We start from the raw sequence: 22,097 nt of genomic DNA on the forward strand, positions 1-22,097 counted from the left end.
TCATGAAATTAATTTCTCGCCACCAATTTCGTAATGTAAATCCCGCTTAAGGCCTGATGTAGAAGGCGCGCGAACTCGCATGCGATTTTAGTTACATTGCGGACAGTTGATTACGTCCAATTTAACCGACCGATCAAAACCCGCAATGTAATGAAACTCGCATGCGAGTTCTCGCAGTGTCTAAATGAGCCCTAAGAATGAAAGTCCGTGTGTGTGTCTCCCCACAGGCAACATCCGCCGCTTCCGGCGCGTGTGCGAGGTGGTGCAGGGCGCCGTGTGCCGCGCGCCGGGGGCAGGCCGCGCGCCGCCGCTGCACCCGCTGCACCCGCCCTCCCCCAGGGCGTCGAGGAGAAATATACCCTCGCATCGTGAGTTTTCATTAAATTCTTCTTCGTCTTGTACTAAAATACCCTGAACTTGAGTACCGTTTGAGACTTGAAAGTGAAATGATGCAAAAATAAAATAAATAACGGAGTAAAATAAATATTTATAATGTTAATGAAATATAAATACGATTGAATTTAGAAATAAAAATAAATTGTATTTAAATAAATGATTAGAAAACAATCTATTTAATTAATAGCATTACTACATACTTAAATTAAATTATAAATGATTTAGAATTGAAATAAAATTCATGTATCATAATTACTCATACTTAGTTTAAGAAATATTAAAAACTCCCTATCTATTTCGAATCCCGGTAAAGGCATTTATTTCTGTGATGAACACAAATATTTGTTCCCGAATCATGGGTGTTTTCTATATATATGTATTTATTTATCTATATGTGTCTGTGTGTGTTCATTTCTTTTTAATTTCAACTAATTTGTTTAACTTTCATTATAACAGAATAAAATTGTATAGTAAGTATCAAAGACATATCTAACTTCGTATAAGACGAATAAAGTCTAAGGAAAAAACGTGCCTCGGAATTGAAGCAAAAGTCATTCTCGAATTGATGGCGCACACACTTTTAGCCTATCCTCGGCTAGATGGCGTGACGACACCGTTTCATATTTAACAATTTTAACACATAGATATTAGTTGAATGAACATGGATCAAAATGATATAAAAATAATAAAATCATTTATCCATATTATATAAATTTTTTGATAACTTTATACGTTTTCATTTTGAGTTTTAGTCGTGTGTCGATAGATGGCAGTAAATTTACTGTGACTACAAAATTTACAATGACAGGACCCCTCTATACTATCTATTCTTTTTGGTAAGTATATAGAGTATAATACTATAAATATTTTTTTTTTACTCGTCGACTATAATTCTTGAATTAAGATTTCTTATACCAAACTGCAATTGGGTATTTTTAATGTGTGGGCTCCCAACTCAACTATAATATTCATTTCGATACAGTTTAGTCAACTATAATGAAATTGACCAATCACAGCTCGCCGCGATCAAAAGGATGAACCAAATTATTTATTTTAGGTTGTATAGTAGAAACAATTGGTTTATACTCGTAAGTCAGAAACGCGCATGTGAGACCCTTAATATAGCAACATCCATTGACTACGAAAACCACTTAGCGTTGCTTGTTAGTCTCCATAGGTTACGGTGGCCAAAATCAAGAAAAAACTGTCTAAAAATTGAATTTAGCGCGGAGCAAGTACCAGGGCCTCATGAGTTACGAGACGGTGTCGTTGACCAGCCCGCCGTGGGGCGCGGGGCGCGGCGGCCGGGGTGCGTACGAGTATGAAGGACATGAAGGTATCGCGGCTGTTCGCGTATCTTAGCTATATACTTTTGGTTTGTTTACCTAAATGATTCTACTAGTTTAAAGTATTATTTTTGTTGACGCGTAGAAAAAGTATTGTATACAATATTGATATAATCAAGCTTTTCAATCTCGTACTAAGGTACGATGTGTTTACGGTACTGGACTGAAAAGCTCTCTATTATATCACGATTGTATAAAATACTATATAAGTCATAGTCGCAAGTAGGTACTAACAAAAATGATCTCAGTTGGTCCTTAAATAAATGATAATTGAAATTGAAACATGTATATCGTCGCCTAGCACCCATAGTACAAGCTTTGCTTAAGTTGATTTATGTAAGATGTCTCCTAATATTTATTTTTAGCGGCCAACGAGATCCCAGACAGCCCGGAAACTCCTCATCATCAAGAACACGAGGACACCGCCTTCGATACCACGAAGAGTCCCACCAACACCAGCCACAACTCCATAGACAACCTAGACCAGGTGCGTTATACACGATGGCAAAAAAATTACTGCATAGGGTATTAGACTGTATTTAAAATAAATTATTTTACACCATAAAGCACCAGAAGGTTAATAGAGAAACATAGACAGTAGTTATTTTTAGACAAAATTTCTATTTAAAAACCCGTGTAAAACTATAAAGAGAAGGTAATTTGATCGTGACGTCACATGCTAGTGTTTCATATAAATTCCATACTAGCAAAATAGTTTTGACAGTTCGAATAAAGAGACTGATTTGACTAGTGGTCAAATACCCTATTTCATAAAATGCTCCATTGGTGTTTAATTAAAATAAATAAATCAATATCAATATTATTCATACAGAACGGATCCCACACCCTGGGTTCGAGTTCGTCAGTAACCAGCGGTTCGAGCGGATACAAAGTAAGTATTTACTCCTTCATACATTTATATTATTGCATTTTAAACATACATTAAATCGTCAATAACTGGCCACCGGCAGGCGTGGCTCACTCCGCGATTTCGCCTCTTTGCAACAGGTAACTAAAAGTACATCCGTTCCACACCAATTTTGGTGGCTAGCCATAAGCCGCGCGTGGCGCTGTCGCCACCTAGCGGCCATATATGTCCTGATCGTGACAGACGCGTTTTGTATGAGAGTGAGTCTTCTGTACCTAGTACTATTATTTATTCTGTGCCACCGGCTAATAACTGGCCACCTTAAACTGAAAATGAATTCTACTCACCTATGAACAGAATTTCGTTTTATAGGTGAATAGAATTCATTTTTAGTTTAAGGTGGCCAGTTATTAAATAGTGGCCAGTTATTGACGAATTTCCCTATTATTAAAGGTTATATTCATCATTATGAAACAAGTATCTAACATAAAATCAAAATCATAAAATTAAATCGAGAAAATCATAATGATTGGCCGTGTCGAGGGAACAAGAAGTAGAGGCAGAGCTCCAACTCGCTGGACGGATCCTCTCCTGGAGGCAATTAATAGTGGCACACAGTCCGCACTTCATCAGGCTCAGAACAGAGCAGCCTGGAGACTTCTTATAGATAGCGCTACTTATGGTGGTCACGACCCTCAGCTGTGGGGATAGCGACGAAGAAGATCTAACATACAAAAAAAACCCTAAACCAGTTTAAATATAATTCAAGCAATGTTTATGATTACAACATTGAATTTGTCAAAAATCATTATATAATATCTGGGAGACCTGAGCTTCGCTCGGAAAACATATAAAAACTCAAAAATGCGCGTTTTCCCAGAGATAAGACCAAGCTAGATCGATTTATCGCCCCCGAAAACCCCCCTATAGCAAATTTTATCGAAATCGTTAGAGCCGTTTCCGAGATCCCCGAAATATATAAATAAATAAACAAGATCCAACACAACAAGATTTGACGACCGGTCTGGCCTAGTGGGTAGTGACCCTGCCTATGAAGCCGATGGTCCCGGGTTCGAATCCTGGTAAGGGCATTTATTTGTATGATGATACAGATATTTGTTCCTGAGTCATGGTTGTTTTCTATGTATTTATATATTATATATTACATATATCCTTGTCTGAGTACCCACCACACAAGCCTTCTTGAGCTTACCGTGGGGCTTAGTCAATTTGTGTAAGAATGTCCCTATAATATTTATTAAAAAAAAAAAAAAAGATCCCCGAAATAAAGTCCATTTCAATAGAACTTGCAAACTATGTAAACAAAGGACGTAACTTTGTTATGTCACTGTTTCTCCTTGAATTTTCACATCATCTCATCAAACACCATTGAAACACATACACTATACACTATTAAAGCGGTCGTTACCGTAAAATACAACAATATATAACTGTATCTTGGATATTTCAATAAAAGTTTAAAATGGTTTCATAAGTTAGGTTATTAGGCCCTGATGTAATGACGTTTTTGTTTCTTTTACATTCTACAATTGTCTATGATGGGTAGTGTTGTGACTAAAGTTGGTGATATACTCGTAAAGCCGCTACACACTACCCGACTCTCAGTATAGTCATACTTTGAATGCAGTTTTGTTTCTTTTAAAAAACCGGGCAAGTGCGAGTCGGACTCGCGCACGAAGGGTTCCGTACCATAATGCAAAAAAAAAACAAAAAAAAAGCAAAAAAAAAACGGTCACCCATCCAAATACTGACCACTCCCGACGTTGCTTAACTTTGGTCAAAAATCACGTTTGTTGTATGGGAGCCCCATTTAAATCTTTATTTTATTCTGTTTTTAGTATTTGTTGTTATAGCGGCAACAGAAATACATCATCTGTGAAAATTTCAACTGTCTAGCTATCACGGTTCGTGAGATACAGCCTGGTGACAGACGGACGGACGGACAGCGAAGTCTTAGTAATAGGGTCCCGTTTTACCCTTTGGGTACGGAACCCTAAAAATAAAGGATGGTCTCCTTTAAGTAAAATGAGCCAGCTTAAGGATTTAAGATAGTTTCCCTCCAGGGCCCGACTTATCTTTCCACCCTGTATAGTTCGTTTTATTTTAGCATTAAAAATAAGGTAAACAATCTTTATGTCTTTGTTTTTGATTGAAAAACACATTTTAAAAATAAGTTACGGCAAATATGTAACAATAATGAATCCAATACGATCATTTATATTCTTCTGCTTTCATAAGTAATAGTTACTGATTTTTAATAAGCGTAATTAAAAGACATGTCAAGATGGCTTACCTTCTTTCAAGTTCTTTCTAATGCAAAAAAAACGACTTATGGGTGCGACGCACCAAGGTCGTGATGCAGTGCGATAGTGTGTTACGGCCTTAAGTAAAGGACTAAGTGAGACTCTTGCCCATCACTAGTAAATTCATCATTCAGAGACAATTTCAATATGGCGGTTTGTTTACATAGTTCCCAAGTTCTATTGAAATGGACTTTATATAAATAAATAAACAAGAATTGCTCGTTTAAAGGTATTAGATTTATTTATTATTTGAAATTTATTATCTTTCATTCATGGTTTAGACCTATTTAACACGACTGCCTAAAAAGGAGTGTAAAGTATTTAATATTTATCTGTATTTTAATACCAATTATTTTATATTAATTATATTATCCAATGGGCAAAGTTACCAAGAGTTGCCTACATGGGTAACTTTGCCCATTGAAAAATATGAATGTCTATCTAGGCAAAGTTAGATGATTTTATGATGGAAATGTGTTTGGATATTTAGCTTCATCAGATATTTTTTTACCGAATTGGTTTTGAATTTTGATTAAATTTTCGGTATAGCTGTAGCAGTTCTATTAACCGAATAACTAACTAATATGGCTCAGCGATCCAACGAGGATCTTGGCCTCCGAAACGAGAGCACGCCACTTTTCCCGATCCTGCGCCGTTTCCTGCCAATTATCGGCTTGAAGCTGATTAACCGAATAAAATAAAAAAATATTCACTCTCACTTTTGCTAAAATCTGCTCGTGAGGCCCTTCATTGATTTTACCCCGGTGGGTTTACCTTCCAACCCAGAGAGGAAAAAAGGTGTTCGAACCCACGGCCGTTGATTTGACAGTCGCATTCCTCACCCGCTAGGCCACCAACGCTCACGCACCGATATCTTACTACCAAGTCAGAAAATGGCGCCTGAAAACAATTTGGAACAAACAAATATATTTCACTATGATATTTCATTGACTTGCTTTGCCAGAAGAATTCTAGCTCTAGTGATAACCAAATTTAGAACCTAAAGAAAATGTGAACAAACGCTTGATTGATAATCTTTTTCCGGTGTGCGAGTGAGACAGCGCTGCAAGTCTATAGCGCTGTCTCGCTCGCACACCGTTTTTGTACCCATGTGCTGCATCGCTGTAACGCTATCAATATGCATGATGACAGTCGTCCGATTGCAGCAAAGTGTGCGGCGGCGGCGCGTCGACCGCGAGCCGGCGTCCGCCTCCCTCGACCACGAGATCATGAGCTGTCCCAGAGAGTTGCCCGGTAAGATATAGTTATGATATTAAACAGGTGAGCAAAGTTATAGGTGGGCAAAGTTGTAAGGGGATATGTTGTACATAGGCAAAGTTATATGTGGCCAAAGTTGTAGGGGGGAAATATTGTCAGTGGGCAGAATAGAAGGTGGGCAAACTAAGGTCAGGTAAAGTTGTGGGTTGGTAAAATTGTATGTGGAAATAGCCAAATGTTTTCCAGGTTGTTGTTTCCTGGAAAAAACTCTGTAAATCGACTACAATAACATAATTCATAACCCTCGCGCGGTAAATCTATCGTCTTACTAAAATAATAAAAAATAATTAAGGGTTTTCAAAGAAAGCCGCAGTTTAGTGGAATTGACGCGTGACCAGAGGGCTGGGTCGTATCTATACTCTGTACCTTTAGGTATTTAAATAAAAGTAAACAAACAATTTGTAAATTTTCGGGTAGTTATAACATTTATTTGTTAACCGACCAATTACAAAACCACCTGGATCAGTCACTGAACGACCTGACTTTAACCTACATTATTTGATCGTGTAATGTTTCCATCTACCCTCAACTGGCTTAAGGAGCCATTTGAGGGTAGATTTTGTTTACTTTTATTTAAATACCTAAAGATACAGACTATAGAACAGCGGATCAGCATTGCCATACAACGTGCCAGCCTTCTGGGCGCGCTGCCAATAGACGGCGATTTGGGGCAAATTTTATTATTTATAGTTTATTTTTTAATTTTAGTTTGAAATTTTTTAAGATCTTTTATTGTTTGTTGTTTATAGTACTTAATAGGTAAATATTTTTTTAGTAAGTAATTCAATTCAATTCAATAATAAAATCAATAAAATTTTACACGTCATAATAATATTACAATAGGTACATTACTATTCTACATTTAAATTACATTATTTAACATATACATTTCATTATTAAATTTAAGTAAGTGCATACATTGTTATAAATTCATTCATTCGTATTCATCATCATCATCATCATCTCAGCCATAAGACGTCCACTGCTGAACATAGGCCTCCCCCATGGACCTCCATACGTACCGATTGGAAGCGACCCGCATCCAGCGTCTTCCGGCGACCTTAACAAGGTCGTCTGTCCATCTTGTGGGTGGACGTCCTACGCTGCGCTTGCTAGTCCGTTGTGTCCACTCGAGCACTTTTCGACCCCATCGGCCATCATCTCTGCGTGCAATGTGGCCTGCCCATTGCCACATTCGTATTAATAATTAAGTGTTTATGTTTATTTCCCAGGCACCCACACAAAACGCTCGTCCTCCGAGCACCGAGACTCGCTAGACTCTCGCTCGTCCCTCAAGGACGACCTGCGCCGCAACAACAGCTTACGCGAGCGCCGCGGCGAGCGAGACTTGCCCCGCGTCGCGTGAGACACAAACTACAAACACTTAACCTTGGAAGTTACGTATGTCTTGCCTGGGCAAAGTTATGCTATGTCAGCTAAGTTGAGGTAACGTGTGGGCAAAGTTGTAGTCATGGGACAAATAAATTTGTTGGGCTTCGCGTCAGACACAAGATAGTTACATGTGTGAGGCGAATAGCGAGTGGTCCCATGTATTATTTTCATAGAAATTTGACATTTATGATGACATTGCCATACTTTGCGATTGCAAATGCCATGGAGTGTTAACTTGGTCCGACTCTAGCCACTGTTATCCCGATACGTTTTACTTTTCGAACGTATTCGCGTTCGCTATTAGACTCATCATTTGCCTTGTGACGTTGTTGCATATTTTATGTAAATGCGGCAAACATGACTTCTTCCTTAGGCAAAGTAATTTTATATTGGCGATATCGAAATAGCGTGTGGGTAAAGTTGTATTTGAGAGCAGTCTACCAGAGCCCCGTACAGACACTATAAACTTTAGTTATGACATTTTTCTTTCACCGAGGAACTTTAACACTTTTAGTGCCATTTCCAATACAAAATGAACCCACGCAGCGGGTTTTTGGCAGTGAATGTGTTAAAATGCGTCTTCGATTAATAATGCAGAAATAATGGTAATAGATGAAAAATGCGTTTGTACGGGACATGTCCGTACCGTAGAATGCTTTTGTTATTCACTTGAGCAAAATTGTGGTAAAGTTTGTGATACGTGACGTCTTGGTATAATCATGCTGGCAAAGGTGCGATAGTATGCTGGCAAAGTAAATTGATATTCATATCGGCAAATTAACGTGACGTCTTGGTGGGCAAAGTTACTGAATAATTTCGGCAAAATTTCTATAGCTTGTTGGCAAAGTTGTAGTAAATTTTGCTTTATTGTCAAAGTTAGTTCAAAGTTTTCAGACATGTTTGAAATTAAAATTCATCAATAGGTATTATAAAATTCTCTGGTCGATTGTTAATTGTTACTATATTTGTAACCCAACAAGCGACTGCATCGGAGTAGATACCATATTGGAGTTGTATCTTACACTGTTTGATAGCGCACCATAAAATATAACATAAAATAGTACACATATTCACATGGAACATTACGTGTACTATTGTATGCCACATTTTGTACTATACACATAGTAGACAAAGTTTGTCACAATTGTATGTGACAAATATATTGTGAGGCGTCACGTTGAAATGTATAAATACCGCAAATGATTTCAAATACGTTGGTTGTATTAAAATCTTTAGAATGGTTTTTTAGTTAGAATGGAACAAAGTAAAAGATGGAAGTAAGTAGTAACATTTACACCAAAAATCATTATACCTAAATAGGTATTAGTATTAAATAAACAAATAATACGCGTGTTGTTCAGATAATAGTTTTTTTACAGTTTTAAATCGCTTATAAATATCTTTGGTGTGAATTACCAAACATTTTAGAGTCAGACCAGGAGAAGTCTGCAGCGATTTTGATAGCCCAAGCAGTGCAAGTGTTATTTTAAACGTCAAACTTCTATGAAATTATGACGTAATTAATAACACCTGCATTGCATGGGCTATCAACATCGCTGCAGACTTTTATTGGTCTGACTCTAATATACTAAATTTGCCCGCATTTCATATTTAAACTTACTCAATACAATTAAGTACTAAATCAATACAGAGTTCGATATTTTGTTTTAATTAATCGTTACTCAGAGTTTTGAATTATGTTTTTACTTTGACATTCATAAGAGCGGAATTCACGTGACATTTTGGGTGGGCAAAGTTGCAAGATTAGGCAAAGTTGCAAAATTAGGTATAATTGAAAAACAATTACGGCATTTACACCACAGATATTAGCATCTAGTAAATTTCGTTTTTTACGCCAAAAACTAAAAAGTATTAAGTATTAGGTAATTAATTGGCTTAGGCTTGGTATGGAGTGCACAAAAATAGAAACGGATGGACTTTTATAAATTGGCTATTTACAGTTGACATCGGCGTAACTATGACGTAACTGCTGCCTCAATTTGCTTATTATAGGGATATGAGGAGGAAAATTACCCCTAAAATTATCCCTTTACCTATAGAAAAACTGCGAAAATATGATGAAATTGTTGCAAGAAACAGCAAATAAATTCTTCTTTGATAATTAATTATGCAACAGCGAAAAATAATTTAAAGTGTCATTTTGTATGGAGTTTTGAGTTTCCAAAACGTCCCGCTTGGCGCGCTGTTCAAAATCCCATACAAAAACAGATATAACACAAACGCGAACACACGTCACGCTAACGAATGAAATTTACACAAGGGCATAGAGAAATATAGTAAGAGAAGAGTCTTACATTGTTGAGCATTAGACTTTCCGGTCGGTGCTACATCTATTGTCATTTGACAGTACTACTACTTAAAGTACTGATAATTCCGCTACTCGATGCTAGATGTCGACTATGAAAATACTAATCTTTTTGGTACCAAAACTGATGTATGAAGTGAGCACTCTTGTCTTACTATATTTCTCTATGACTAGGGGTTCTGATTACTCGTAGTTACGCCAATGACGGTTATAGGATTTTTAAAATCTCACAGACGCTTCCTTACAAACACGATTTTCGAGAAAATTCGGCGAACTTCCAATCTTTAACCGACTCTGAAGGAGTTATGATGTATTGTATATATTTACTGGCGAATCTGCTGAACGATAATGATATACTGTTAACGATTTTTGGAGAATGATTTCAAATATTTCCTATTTTATGAAGTAGCACTTTATTTAAACAGTTAAATAAAGTCATTTTCTCTCAATTTGGCATATTAAATAAAGTCATTTTCTCTCAATTTGGCATATTAATTGGAGATGCTATTTAAAAAATAGGAAATACAAAAAATCTTCAAATATAGGAGTTCTTTCGGTCCCAGAGTCGGTTTTTTCAAGGTATTTTGAAGCCAAATTTCGAGTTTTAACGCCCAATGACAATTAGCGAATTTTTTTATATATACTATATATAATAGCTGTATCTAGTAAGCTTAATTGATGTACGTTAAAAGTTATATGCGTTGGGGTTATACCTTAGTTATAAGATTGAATAGGAGATGGTTTAATTTTGGCTTTAATTCCTCATTATAAATTTGTTGTAAAATCATTGCACCTATACTCTGTATCTTTAGGTATTTAAATAAAAGTAAACAAAATCTACCCTCAAATGGCTCCTTAAGCCAGTTGAGGGTAGATGAAACATTACATGATCAAATAATATAGGTTAAAGTCAGGTCGTTCAGTGACTGATCCCAGGCGGTTTTTTAATTGCTCGGTTAACCAATAAATGTTATAACTACACGAAAATGTACAAATTGTTTTTTTACTTTTTTTTTAATACCTAACGATACAGACTTATAGGTACATAGGTGGACCATTTTATTTAAGTTTTACTACACTTTATTTGGTTAATTTGGGAATGTTTATGTTATTTCTACTCAGAATCACAAGCTCTTTACAAAACGTGTCACAAAATTTCCTATACATTTTATTGGTCCTTCCATTCCGTTACCATCATACAAAGTCTAGGAAAAATGGTAACGGAATTCAAATAAAAATCTTGTGACAATTTTTTCTCCTATAGGCATCGAAAGAGATAGTGATTATGGGTGGAAATAACATAAAGTTATTCGACATCTATATTTAAAAAATCGCGTGAAGCTTAAATAAAATGGCTCCAAAAGCTAACGCGAGATCTGTAGTGACTTGTCAATATTTTCGCAAATTCGCTGTTAGTTCTTGTAAATTTAATTTTATATTTTGATTTTTGAATCAATTTACGCGAAATAAATTATTTCATTACCAAAGTACGTAGTCATTAGTTAAAATAAAGAATTAAGGTGTATCCCCATAAAATAAAATACCAAAATGGGCTGATCTTTAAATTAAGATGTATCCCCAACGCGTAACATTATTGAAACCGCCCATTGTATGTTTAAATGCTATCCATGTACTGAATTATAATTAAAATAGTTAAGGCCTGAAGATGTAAACTTAACGCTGTATTTTTGCAAAGAATGTGTTTAAAGAAACCCTATTAAATTTTCGGACAAGATTTTTGACCGACAGTTCAGTATTATTTTGTTTGTGGGCAAAGTTATAAGAAAAACGTGACTTATAACTTTGCCCACATACCACTTGAAATAAAAAATATGTAAAAGCATAAATGACGATGTTTGGTGACATTCCTTGTCAATTATCATGACATAAACGTATATATCTATGCTATGACTGTTCATGCTTTTAAATTCCCAGCATTATTTAAACTTACGAGCAATACATATTTTTTGCGACTGCCTTCGGTCATCTGTCTTGTCCTACCTACTGCCATATTAACCATAGGCACTGCTTAGAGATTCGGCAGGAATCGGTCAATGGTATACCATACACGTATATATTCATGTATTTTCTATTTCTGATCGTCATAATGTATAATCAAAGGAGATTACAGTACTTAAAAAAAACTGTCAAATAATACATGTTACCATTCCGATTTCTGCCTCCTATGTATAAATAAATTATATAGTGTGCACATAACTTAGTCGAAACCGGTGTCCACATTAAATATATGTATAAATGCTTATATGTCCTGTAATATACTATTACTGTACGATGCAGGGGCGAAACTTGCCATATGTAACAAATATGTCAATTTAATCTGACTTGGAGACCCTTTCATTTGTGGTAATGATTATAAATGACAAAGATATCTAATAGTTGGTCGCCATCAGATGATTAGATATATCGGAGCGGCCAAGGTGTTCACAAATATCTGAACAAAGCTTCTATTATCAAGAACTTAAAGTGCAGATTCAGATATATTTGAGCAACTTGGCCGCTCCATTGTTTCTGATGGCGACTATGATGATTATTATATGATAGCAACGACATACATAAATACACATAATTCTAAATATCGAAAGCTTAATCAACAAATGAAAGGGTTATGAAATTATATTTAATTTAATTTAAACTATTATTTTGTTTTATTTGTTAAAACTTCATTTAAAGTTGTATAAACCATATAGTTGAATATTACTGTATTATGAAACTTCAGAGAGCGATAAATGTGTCTGTATTAAGTACGCAAAATATAATTTTATTGTAGATCTCATCCATATAAAATACAGAATCACGTATTTTTATCATATACAAAAAAATCGCCTAAACATCACAAATGTCATAGGTAACATAAAACACATCTAGTCACTAATTTATATAATTTTCATGAAGCAGTGTTCTGTCAGAAACGGCTCTTATTGAGTTATTTTTAAAAGATTATGTAACTTTGCCCGTTTGATATAACTTTGCCCACTTTATTTTAAAATCGTAAACTATTATACGATAAAGCAAATTCACTTACTCGAAAACAAATTTAAAAAAGTGCGTTTATGTTATTTCGTAAAGTGATTATGGGCAAAGTTTCTAACTAATCAGTAATTTCTGGTTTCAATAAACTACATCGTTGATGGAACATTGCAGTATTGGATGTAAAGTTACTATACTCGTTGATATTTGTACATTTATTACAATTATATTAATTACAATTAGTTCGTAATTTATGTTCAGGTGCTAGTTTATTTATAATAATGATCTCGTTATTTATAAGTTTAGTATAAGCGTTAGCAGTTGACAAGGTTTAAATTAATTTATCTGTAAATTATACACCTTACAGAGTAAATAATAAATACATAACTTTGCCAACTTTTGACATGAAACTTTTTACAACATGAAAATCATTGGCTATCATACAACTAATTTAATGGTTCCCTAATTACAGATGTGGTGCATTATTGTTTTCCATCGTATTTTCTCGGAAACGTTCGTATTTGTCATGCTACTTCAGTCAACATCAGTAGTTTTTGTACCGAGGCTGACTGAAATAGCAAGACATGTTCGTACGTTTCCGTGAAAATACGAAGGAAAATAATTATGCACTATATCTGTATTAGTTATTTCGATCTATAATCTTCACAACACAACTCAAAAAACAGTTTCTTAGAATCAGAATCAGAAATTCTTTATTTGTATTTATACAGTATGAGGTTGGTACAATATATACCTAGTGTTACAGATCATGAAATTTTTAGTATTGTACCTTGTCAACTGCTACAAACATTTGTACATACATTTATTTGTCATCACACATTGCCCCTGTCATGCATATATCATTGATTACCTGAAGTCACATATCATATGTCAGGTATAATATATCTTTACCGCACTTAACTATTTTCTTCCATCATACTTTTCAGATTATCTGCGTATTATCATTAATAATGATGACCAGTCTGCCAAATATAACACCTATGTTGTTTCGATGAATTTTATCATAATGTGCATTTGTATGTGATTTTTATCACATAAATCTAAATATAAATTGATAAAATATCCTTCAGCGTAAAAACACCTACATAAAATTGAATTTAAAGCCATCCTGGATTGCTTATTATTAGATAAGTCATAAGTCTAAAACACTTGTCAATCTTCATCGTCTGATTCTTATAAAAAGTACAAAAAATCTTGTACCAAGATACTTCAGTCCTAATATGGCGTCCAGTATTTTTCCCAACTCTCTAGGTATGCTTAAAAATGCAATAGTATATGCCTTAAAAAAGATAAGTCGGTAAAGGTAGGTTATGTCATAGTTGAGAGAATGGATGGATCATTTAAGTCATAAATAAATTGTATATTGTTTATTGTAATGATATTGCCTTTAAGTCAGACCCCACGTGTATAAATAAAAATATGATATATTTTTGTGTTCAAAAATATGATGGTCCGAGTAAAATGGGATCTTGAGGAGCGGGAGCCATGGTCCCATTTTATTTTGACCATCTAAACATTGTGAAATGTAATTTTGTACTCAATTGATGAAAGTATATTGGTGATTTAGCTTTTTATGATAGAAACGACTTGAGCGTTTAGCAAAAATGGCCAATACAATATTCATTTTCCACTTGATTGTGACAGTATGAAAAGGCCTGAAATGTAAAAAAAATAGACCCCTCATGGGTTACTAACGCTAAAAAAATTAGTCATCTGTACGGTATGTTAAATGGTATACCTACGTATTGATTCTAGGCAAATTTGACAAAAGTTATTGAGCAATATCGGATACGTTTACAAGTGTAAATCAACCTTTTCATGAACTGTCACATATACTCTATCATTTCAAATATCTAAACGCTTAGAACTTTTTCCTGTTTTGCCCAATTCTTACTTCTTATGTTGATTATAATAAAAAATTGTTAAAATTTTTGTTTTCGTTAAAAAGGTTTTATTTGTTACTTTTTCTAGCGTTCCTTGAACATAATTATACCATTTAATATGGAAATGAACATAACCTTACAAACTCACTAGAGGCATTCGACGTCTTTTTTATGCTATAAAAACTTTCAAATGCTCCTAGTGTGTACTAAACGGGCAAAATGTAATACTAATAATAAACTGTTATTTTGATGTGTTTGTGACTATTGTAATATATTTAAGGTCTTCGAAGTTAGTCGTTTGCTTTTTACCCGACTTCGTCAGAAGGAGGTAATGTTTTTGTTTGGAGACCTACGCCCGGAGAAGGCGTGAGCTCTTATAATGTGACTTATGCCTTTTCTAAGGCGACTGCTGTACATTCGTAATATAAGCATCGCTATCTGTACTGTATTGCTTAAGGTATTGGTTAATAAAAAAATAATAAATAAAACAACTATTTAAATGATTTCGTTTCATTTCAACTTAAGTATATAATAATATTTTTTATGAATACTTTCCATGAAATTAAATTGGGGCAAAGTTGAAACTAATTGGGGCAAAGTTGAAATTAATTGGGGCAAAGTTGAAATTAATTGGGGAAAACTTGAAGTTAATTGGGGCAAAGTCACAGGATGATCAAATAAAAAAATATTATTATTGTACAATTTTAATAACCATTAATCACGCATCTTATTCACAATAATTAAGTCAGTTACAACTAATGTTACAGTTTTTACCAAAATCCTTCGTAAATACACAAAAAATAATATTTCCATTCTTCCTGATTTTGTGATGTTTTTATATCATAAAATAAACGATATTTTTATTACGTAGTTAAGTTACATCATACAAAAAAATTGATTTCAGCAAAAACAAATGCAAATTACATATACTATAAACTATGTACCTATACCTACAATACAACTACATACATAATGGCAATGTGATGTCATATATACAGCTGTTATGTTTGTGACTTTTACAAATTATGCTAATTTACTAAATGAGACGAAGCCAGTTTTTCCTAATTATTTTTTTTATACGAGAGGAATTATTGTCTAAAAAATACTAACTTCCCCTTCCAAGCACATTTGTCCCCTAGAGTTTTTTTATATGTAGTAAATATCCCAATCTTATTGTAGTCTATATTCTATAAGAACAATCGAAAGTTTTACAATACTTTAATTTCATGTCATTTCGTTTATCCTTAATAAACAATAGAAAAATTATCCTTTGGTCCGTTTTCATAACTATGGTTTTCGTAACTGGCTGCCAAAGAAGATTTATTTTTCCTGTTTCATAATTAATTATCAAACAAGAATTCACTTTCTGCTTTCGTAATCGAGTATTTTTTCTTCGTTCGTAATTAATTATCAAAACGTATTACTTTTTCTTTTTTCATAATTGGACATTTTCGTGTGATACACTTAGTACCTTTTCGTGTAAAACGACACACAATAACTACCGGGCACTGCGTTGAGATTATTGCTCCATTTATGTATTAGATTAGACTAAGAAGAATTATTACGAAGTGAAAATTATATTTTTTGTTAAAGGAAGTAAGGTCATATTTTTCTTTTATTTTACTGTTACTAAGGGTACTCTGTTTTAACAAGCTTTTGTATCTATACAAATCTAGAAAATTAAAGTAGATGATTTACAATATTCGTATTTTTATTTTCTCTAATTTACTGTAGGGATATCTATGTAGGTACTTTTATTGTATCTAAGTTTTTTTTAATCAAAATTGTTACAGAAAGAGCCTGGATGTTGCTCTCTTCTCTTTTGTAGTCAATTTACCCAGTCAGTCACTCACAGGGTAAATTGGCAACAAAAGGGGAACTTAACTTCCAAAAAATATATTGAAGTTAATAACGAAACTCGATTACTAAAAGAGTAATAAATTCTTGTTTGATAACTAATTACGAAGCAGCGAAAAGTAATTCATATTTCGTAGCCAATCCAGGCGAAAACAGAAAAAAAAATCTTATTTCATAACCAGTTACGAAACTCGATTACAAAACCAGAAAGTAAATTCTTGTTTGATAATTAATTATGAAATAGGAAAAATTAATCTTCTTTGGCAGCCAGTTACGAAAACCATAGTTATGAAAACGGACCAAAGGAAAATTATGCACCATTTTCCAATTTTAGAAAAAATACTCCCTACATCTCTCGATTGGACGGCAAACATAAAAATAACACACTTTTTAACTCTAAAGGCCCCTGTACACAATGGGCCAGCGTGGGCCAGTCTGGGGCCCACGCTGCCCATACTGCTATTTCATTCTACCGCATGGCTGCGTCCCTTGGACTGGCCGGCGCTGGCCCATTGTGTACAAGGGCCTTAAAAAGCAACATTTTGACAAATATCTGCATAGAAGCAGCATTTGCTAGTTGTTACCTATCAAATATCGCGGCTATTATAAATATAATATACGTATGTATAATCATATCGTTTCCTATTGGTGCCTATTTTAATTATAGGCTCATTTTTCGTTGCGTTATTATAGACAGGACAAAAAATTCTGCACCGATTTTGGTAGCATACGCAGTGCAAGTGTCATTTATACGTCATAATTTCATAGAAGTGTGACGTTTTAAATAACACTTGCACTGAGTGTGCTATCAAAATTGTTGCATACTTTTCTTGGTCTAACTCTACTTAGTATCGATATATCTACTATAAGACGTCAAAAAGCATAGAAATGGACATTACACGCGTCTTTTAAACAGTGTTCAACCTTTTCATTTATTAACACAACCATTATTTTGACTTGGCCAACTTTGCCCACTCAAATAGCGTGTTTTTGCCCACTTTATTAAAATATTGTTGTTAAGGAAATATTTTTACTAGAATAATTCATTATTGAATTATTAAAAAATGGAAAGTACTTACATTTTTTGACTAAGTTGGGAAGTTCAAAAGTTTATGGTCATCCGTGACATACAAAATACGATGTTTTGAAGCTTTGGACATAAGAAAATACTATTAATATTTGTATACTGACCATCATATCACTAAGTATTAATTGAACTAATGACGAACTAGTTTATTCCAACATTAATTCAGTTTAATTAAAGTATCGAGAAACTTTTGAAAGAAAAAAAAAACTATTTGAGTCGTATTTACCCAAAAATAAGTTTATAATTTGTATTCTGTTCCAAATTAACAACATGAAATAATTGCCCAGAATGTTGATTGAGAGAAGTATGCAACGATTTTGATAGAACACGCAGTGCAAGTGTCATTTATACGTCATAACATAATATCATAGAAGTTTGACGTATAAATAACACTTGCACTGTGTGACTGTGTGTGCTATCAAAATCGTTGCAGAGTTCTCTTGGTCTAACTCTATAGGCGAAAACTACATAAGTAACAATTTTAGGCAATCATCAGTCACAGCCAGAAATATGTTTCCAGCGTAAATAATTTCTAGAAACAGTTACAGATGTACCCGTAAAAGTATAAAACTTTGCCCTTTAACACACACAGATACAAGTACACTTTCTTCATCTGTAAGTAACTGCTTTTAAGTTATTTCACTTTTACAGAACTGTGACGCGATGGGCAAAGTTATGTTAAAGGGCAAAGTTTTATACTTTTACAATTATTTTCCATCGTATTTTCACGGAAACGTACGAACGTGTTTTGCTATTTCAGTCAGTCTCGGTACAAAAAGTACTGAGGTTGACTGAAGTAGCATGACAAATACGAACGTTTCCGAGAAAATACGATGGAAAATCATTATGCACAACATCTGTAAGTCTACTTGTTTATTTTTTCTGATGCAATAGGGTAATTCGCCAGTAACTGGCCACTGTTAGTAATTGGCCACCCTAAACTAAAAATGAATTCTATTCACCTGTACACAGAATTCATTTTAGTATAAGGTGGCTAGTTATTGAAGGCTGGCCAGATACTGAAACCTTATACTAAAATGAATTCTGTTTATAGGTGAATTAGAATTCAATTTTAGTTTAGAGTGGCCAATTACTGGTGAGTTACCCTACTCAAATTGCCTGCTACTACCTATAATAAAAATTAGTCCTAACATTTGGAGAAAAATGCGGGGATTTTAATCAAAAATATATTTACTCTAAATGTTGTATTGTGATTTATAATATTATACTTAATACTAAAACTAGTGATGCTTAATACATTGTAATAAGGGTTACGTATAGCCACCCCCATATTTTTCTATATATTTATGTTTAACCTTTAAAACGCCACAGACGGCAATTGACGTCAACGCAAAATCGTGACAACGACGCCAAAGACGGCATTTGACGTCTCGTTTTTTGATGAACATCGACTGAAAAACACCGCACTTTTAGGTTGGCATTATTTATTCATTAAATTTTACCCCCGTGGCCTCAGTGGCACGGCAAATGGATGCGCCGTTTGGCGTTCAAAAGGTTAATAGGAGCAAAATACTTTTCCTAACAATAATTGTGTATATAAAGTACCAGCAGGTACATTGATCACTTTTATATTACCCAGAGACCCGAACAATAAAGACTGTATATGTGACGTTATCTATGAAAAGGGACCTTATTGTCGATGGCGCTTACGCCATTATTAACGAAGCTCCGATATGCCGCGCGACGCTGTGCGGCGTAAGCGCCATCGACAATAAGGTCCCTTTTCATAGAGAATGCCCCATATGTGTCGTTTCCAAGCAAAAAGACCCACTTTGTCGGTAGGAAGGAACCGAGTTCTATGGACGCATCGCCACTGTACTGTGAGTCTTAACAAAGAGAATTTGAAATAGAGAGTTACTGTCAAAGTAAAGTATGTCTACAGTACATTTACGATTAAAACTATTAGAACGCCATTTGACTTTGATCATTATTCTTTCACTAATATATGTCAACTTGTTAAATATTAATATTAACGCCATCTAATCGAGAGTAGGCTGAAGGTTATGGCGCCATCTCTCTAAAAGATTGCACCATACCTTTGGCCTATAGTCGAGTAGATGGCGTTAATATTAATATTAAATAAGTTAACACATATCAGTGAAAGAATAAGGATCAAAGTCAAATGGCGTTCTAACCGTTTTATCATCTGTCGAAAGATGGCAGTTAATTTCCAGTGGCTACATAATTTACTTTGACAATCCGTCTCTATACACTCTATTCTCTTTGATATTGTGTAGCCGCGCGCGTCAGTTGACATCTTTGGCGGCCCATTGACGGCTTAGAGGCAATAACCAACGGAGACGCCATGTCTATAATTTTCGGTACAAAATAGCCTGCCGTTTTTTGCGGGGGAGGGGCACATCAAATGTATACGTAACGTAAACATAGCCATGTCAGATAAACGTCAGTCCATACATGTGGTTGACCATTGGCCGCCTATTTTCGACAGAGGGGAACGCCTGTTAATGACCACTCCGTTTGGTTATATTCTCTAAGATTGACGGTCAAAAGGTTAAAGTTTAGTAGAAGCCCAGTACTCCGAGTCTCAAGCGCCGACTTTGTTCCGTCTCTTGTTCAGTAGGGAGTTGTTGCTCTGCTCGAGTGCTTTTATTTGTACCTGGATTAAAAAATAAAACAATTAATGACATGGACTTAAGGCGACGGTAGCGGTGGGTAAAATTTCAGATTCTGTCAATTTACCCCATTTCACACACAAGCGCACTTCACGCACACTACCTCACTTTACTGGGACAGGTCAGTGACCCCTCATGTTTTTTTAAGATTGGACTTTTAGTTTAGTATTGACCACTAGCCTCCTTTGAGGGTAAAAGCGTTCCATTTAAAGATGAAAGAGAAACAATGCATTTAATCTTGCTTTCCTTGTCTGTTCATGTCACACGTGACGTACCTATAATTCATTTGATTGTTGACTGTTTTACTACCTAATATTGCTTTGTCGAGATACGCGTTTTGTACAATTAAAGCGAATAAAACAAGATGTCATTAAGTCAGATGTAAAATGTTATTTACTACTCTATACGGTTTTTCATAAGGTGCAATATCCATTCAATGGGAATTTAAATAAATAAAGTTTCGGCAGGGTGGCAATTCCATTTTGGCGAATAAAGCGAAACAGAGTAGTTCTAACGAACCTGCTTACAAATTTTAACGAGAATCAGTTGAGAAATGTGATCTGCAAAGGAGAACATACAAAAGCATTTTTGCCCAAGCTGAAACGGAGACCTTTGCTAGCGCTCGGCCAATGATGGTTTAGGTACACCTATAAAAAATGGTTGTCCCTGCTGTAATTTTAATATCTTTATATTTCAACCGGTATAGTTTTACCTCCAAAAATAATCGGTATCGCTAAACAATAGCGGTACCTTACTACTTATACGTTCACAAAATCGGTATCTGCATAACTTGATTGTTAGTAAACTAACCTGGAAAATAATCTCAAAATCCCCGAAACATTTATGTACAGTCACCTGCAATAATATGTTACGTCATTAGCGCCAACTTTGCCTCCAGGGAAACTTTGCCCAAAACGACAATTTTAAACAAATTCGTTAATGTAGAAAAAAATTGATAATAGTTATGGCCACCCTGCTGTTTTTAGTAGAAAATAGGTTATATTTCTGACCAAACTTGTGCATAACTGATATACCAAACTTGTGCATAACTTGACTTGGGAATTTTGAGCGAGTTGTTTAATATAGGGTATATTTCGGCGGGCAAAAAATTGATAAATAATGAATGCAAGTAGAAATAATTGAGAACCCTTTGACAAATATTTCCGGGTTTGAGTTATAACACATGAAGCATAGATTATGTCTATTCAGATTTAAACTAAAAAGGCCTAAATACACAAAAGTTTTACCGGTGGGCAAAGTAATCCGGTGATTTGGCATCCATACCAACATTGCCCACCACCAAAAACGGATTAGGGTTGTCACTTTCATCTAATTTACCCAACTTCGCAAGTAAAAGAAGGTTATGTTTGTACACTAAAATAAGTTTATAAATATATACTGTATTTAATTTGTCTTATTATCCTTTATTTAGATGTTTTATCCCGTTAACGAATGAAAAACACAACAAAAATCATATTTTTGGCCATTAAACTATTGTAACAGATTTTCTCAAAAGTGACAACCCTAGCCTTTGTAAAATGCTTAGGCGAGCCTTATTTGGAAATGGGCAAAAACGGGTAGGCAACATTACTCAGCAAATTTATTTAAAAGTTTTACACTTATCGCTAAGTTATTAACAGGGAATGGTAGGATTGCCCAAAACCTTTAAGTGATCCT

At 34.6% G+C, this 22,097-nt stretch overlaps 2 protein-coding genes and 1 long non-coding RNA gene across 3 annotated transcripts in view; 2 read left to right on the forward strand and 1 right to left on the reverse strand.

The window, feature by feature from the left end:
- The window catches only part of LOC134803801 (serine/threonine-protein kinase BRSK2), a 49,631-nt gene extending 41,952 nt beyond the window's left edge, over positions 1-7,679 (forward strand). The window contains exons 22-26 of the mRNA XM_063776638.1: positions 228-368; positions 2,108-2,229; positions 2,575-2,634; positions 6,101-6,188; positions 7,445-7,679. Of these exons, the coding sequence (XP_063632708.1) occupies positions 228-368; positions 2,108-2,229; positions 2,575-2,634; positions 6,101-6,188; positions 7,445-7,578 (545 nt within the window). The 3' untranslated portion in view covers positions 7,579-7,679. The remainder of the gene's footprint in view (positions 1-227; positions 369-2,107; positions 2,230-2,574; positions 2,635-6,100; positions 6,189-7,444) is intronic.
- A 6,992-nt stretch (positions 7,680-14,671) lies between these two features.
- Positions 14,672-15,322, forward strand: LOC134803826 (uncharacterized). The gene is made up of 2 exons (XR_010146025.1): positions 14,672-15,118; positions 15,151-15,322. It is a non-coding gene; the product is annotated as an uncharacterized LOC134803826 (long non-coding RNA).
- Positions 15,323-20,249: 4,927 nt separating this feature from the next.
- LOC134803754 (MAP kinase-activated protein kinase 2) overlaps positions 20,250-22,097 on the reverse strand; it is a 41,347-nt gene continuing 39,499 nt past the window's right edge. Inside the window, exon 8 of the mRNA XM_063776590.1 lies at positions 20,250-20,404. Within this exon, the coding sequence (XP_063632660.1) occupies positions 20,333-20,404 (72 nt within the window). The 3' untranslated portion in view covers positions 20,250-20,332. The remainder of the gene's footprint in view (positions 20,405-22,097) is intronic.

The sequence above is a fragment of the Cydia splendana genome, chromosome 27 (genome assembly GCF_910591565.1).
Source record: "Cydia splendana chromosome 27, ilCydSple1.2, whole genome shotgun sequence".
Lineage (NCBI taxonomy): Eukaryota > Metazoa > Arthropoda > Insecta > Lepidoptera > Tortricidae > Cydia > Cydia splendana.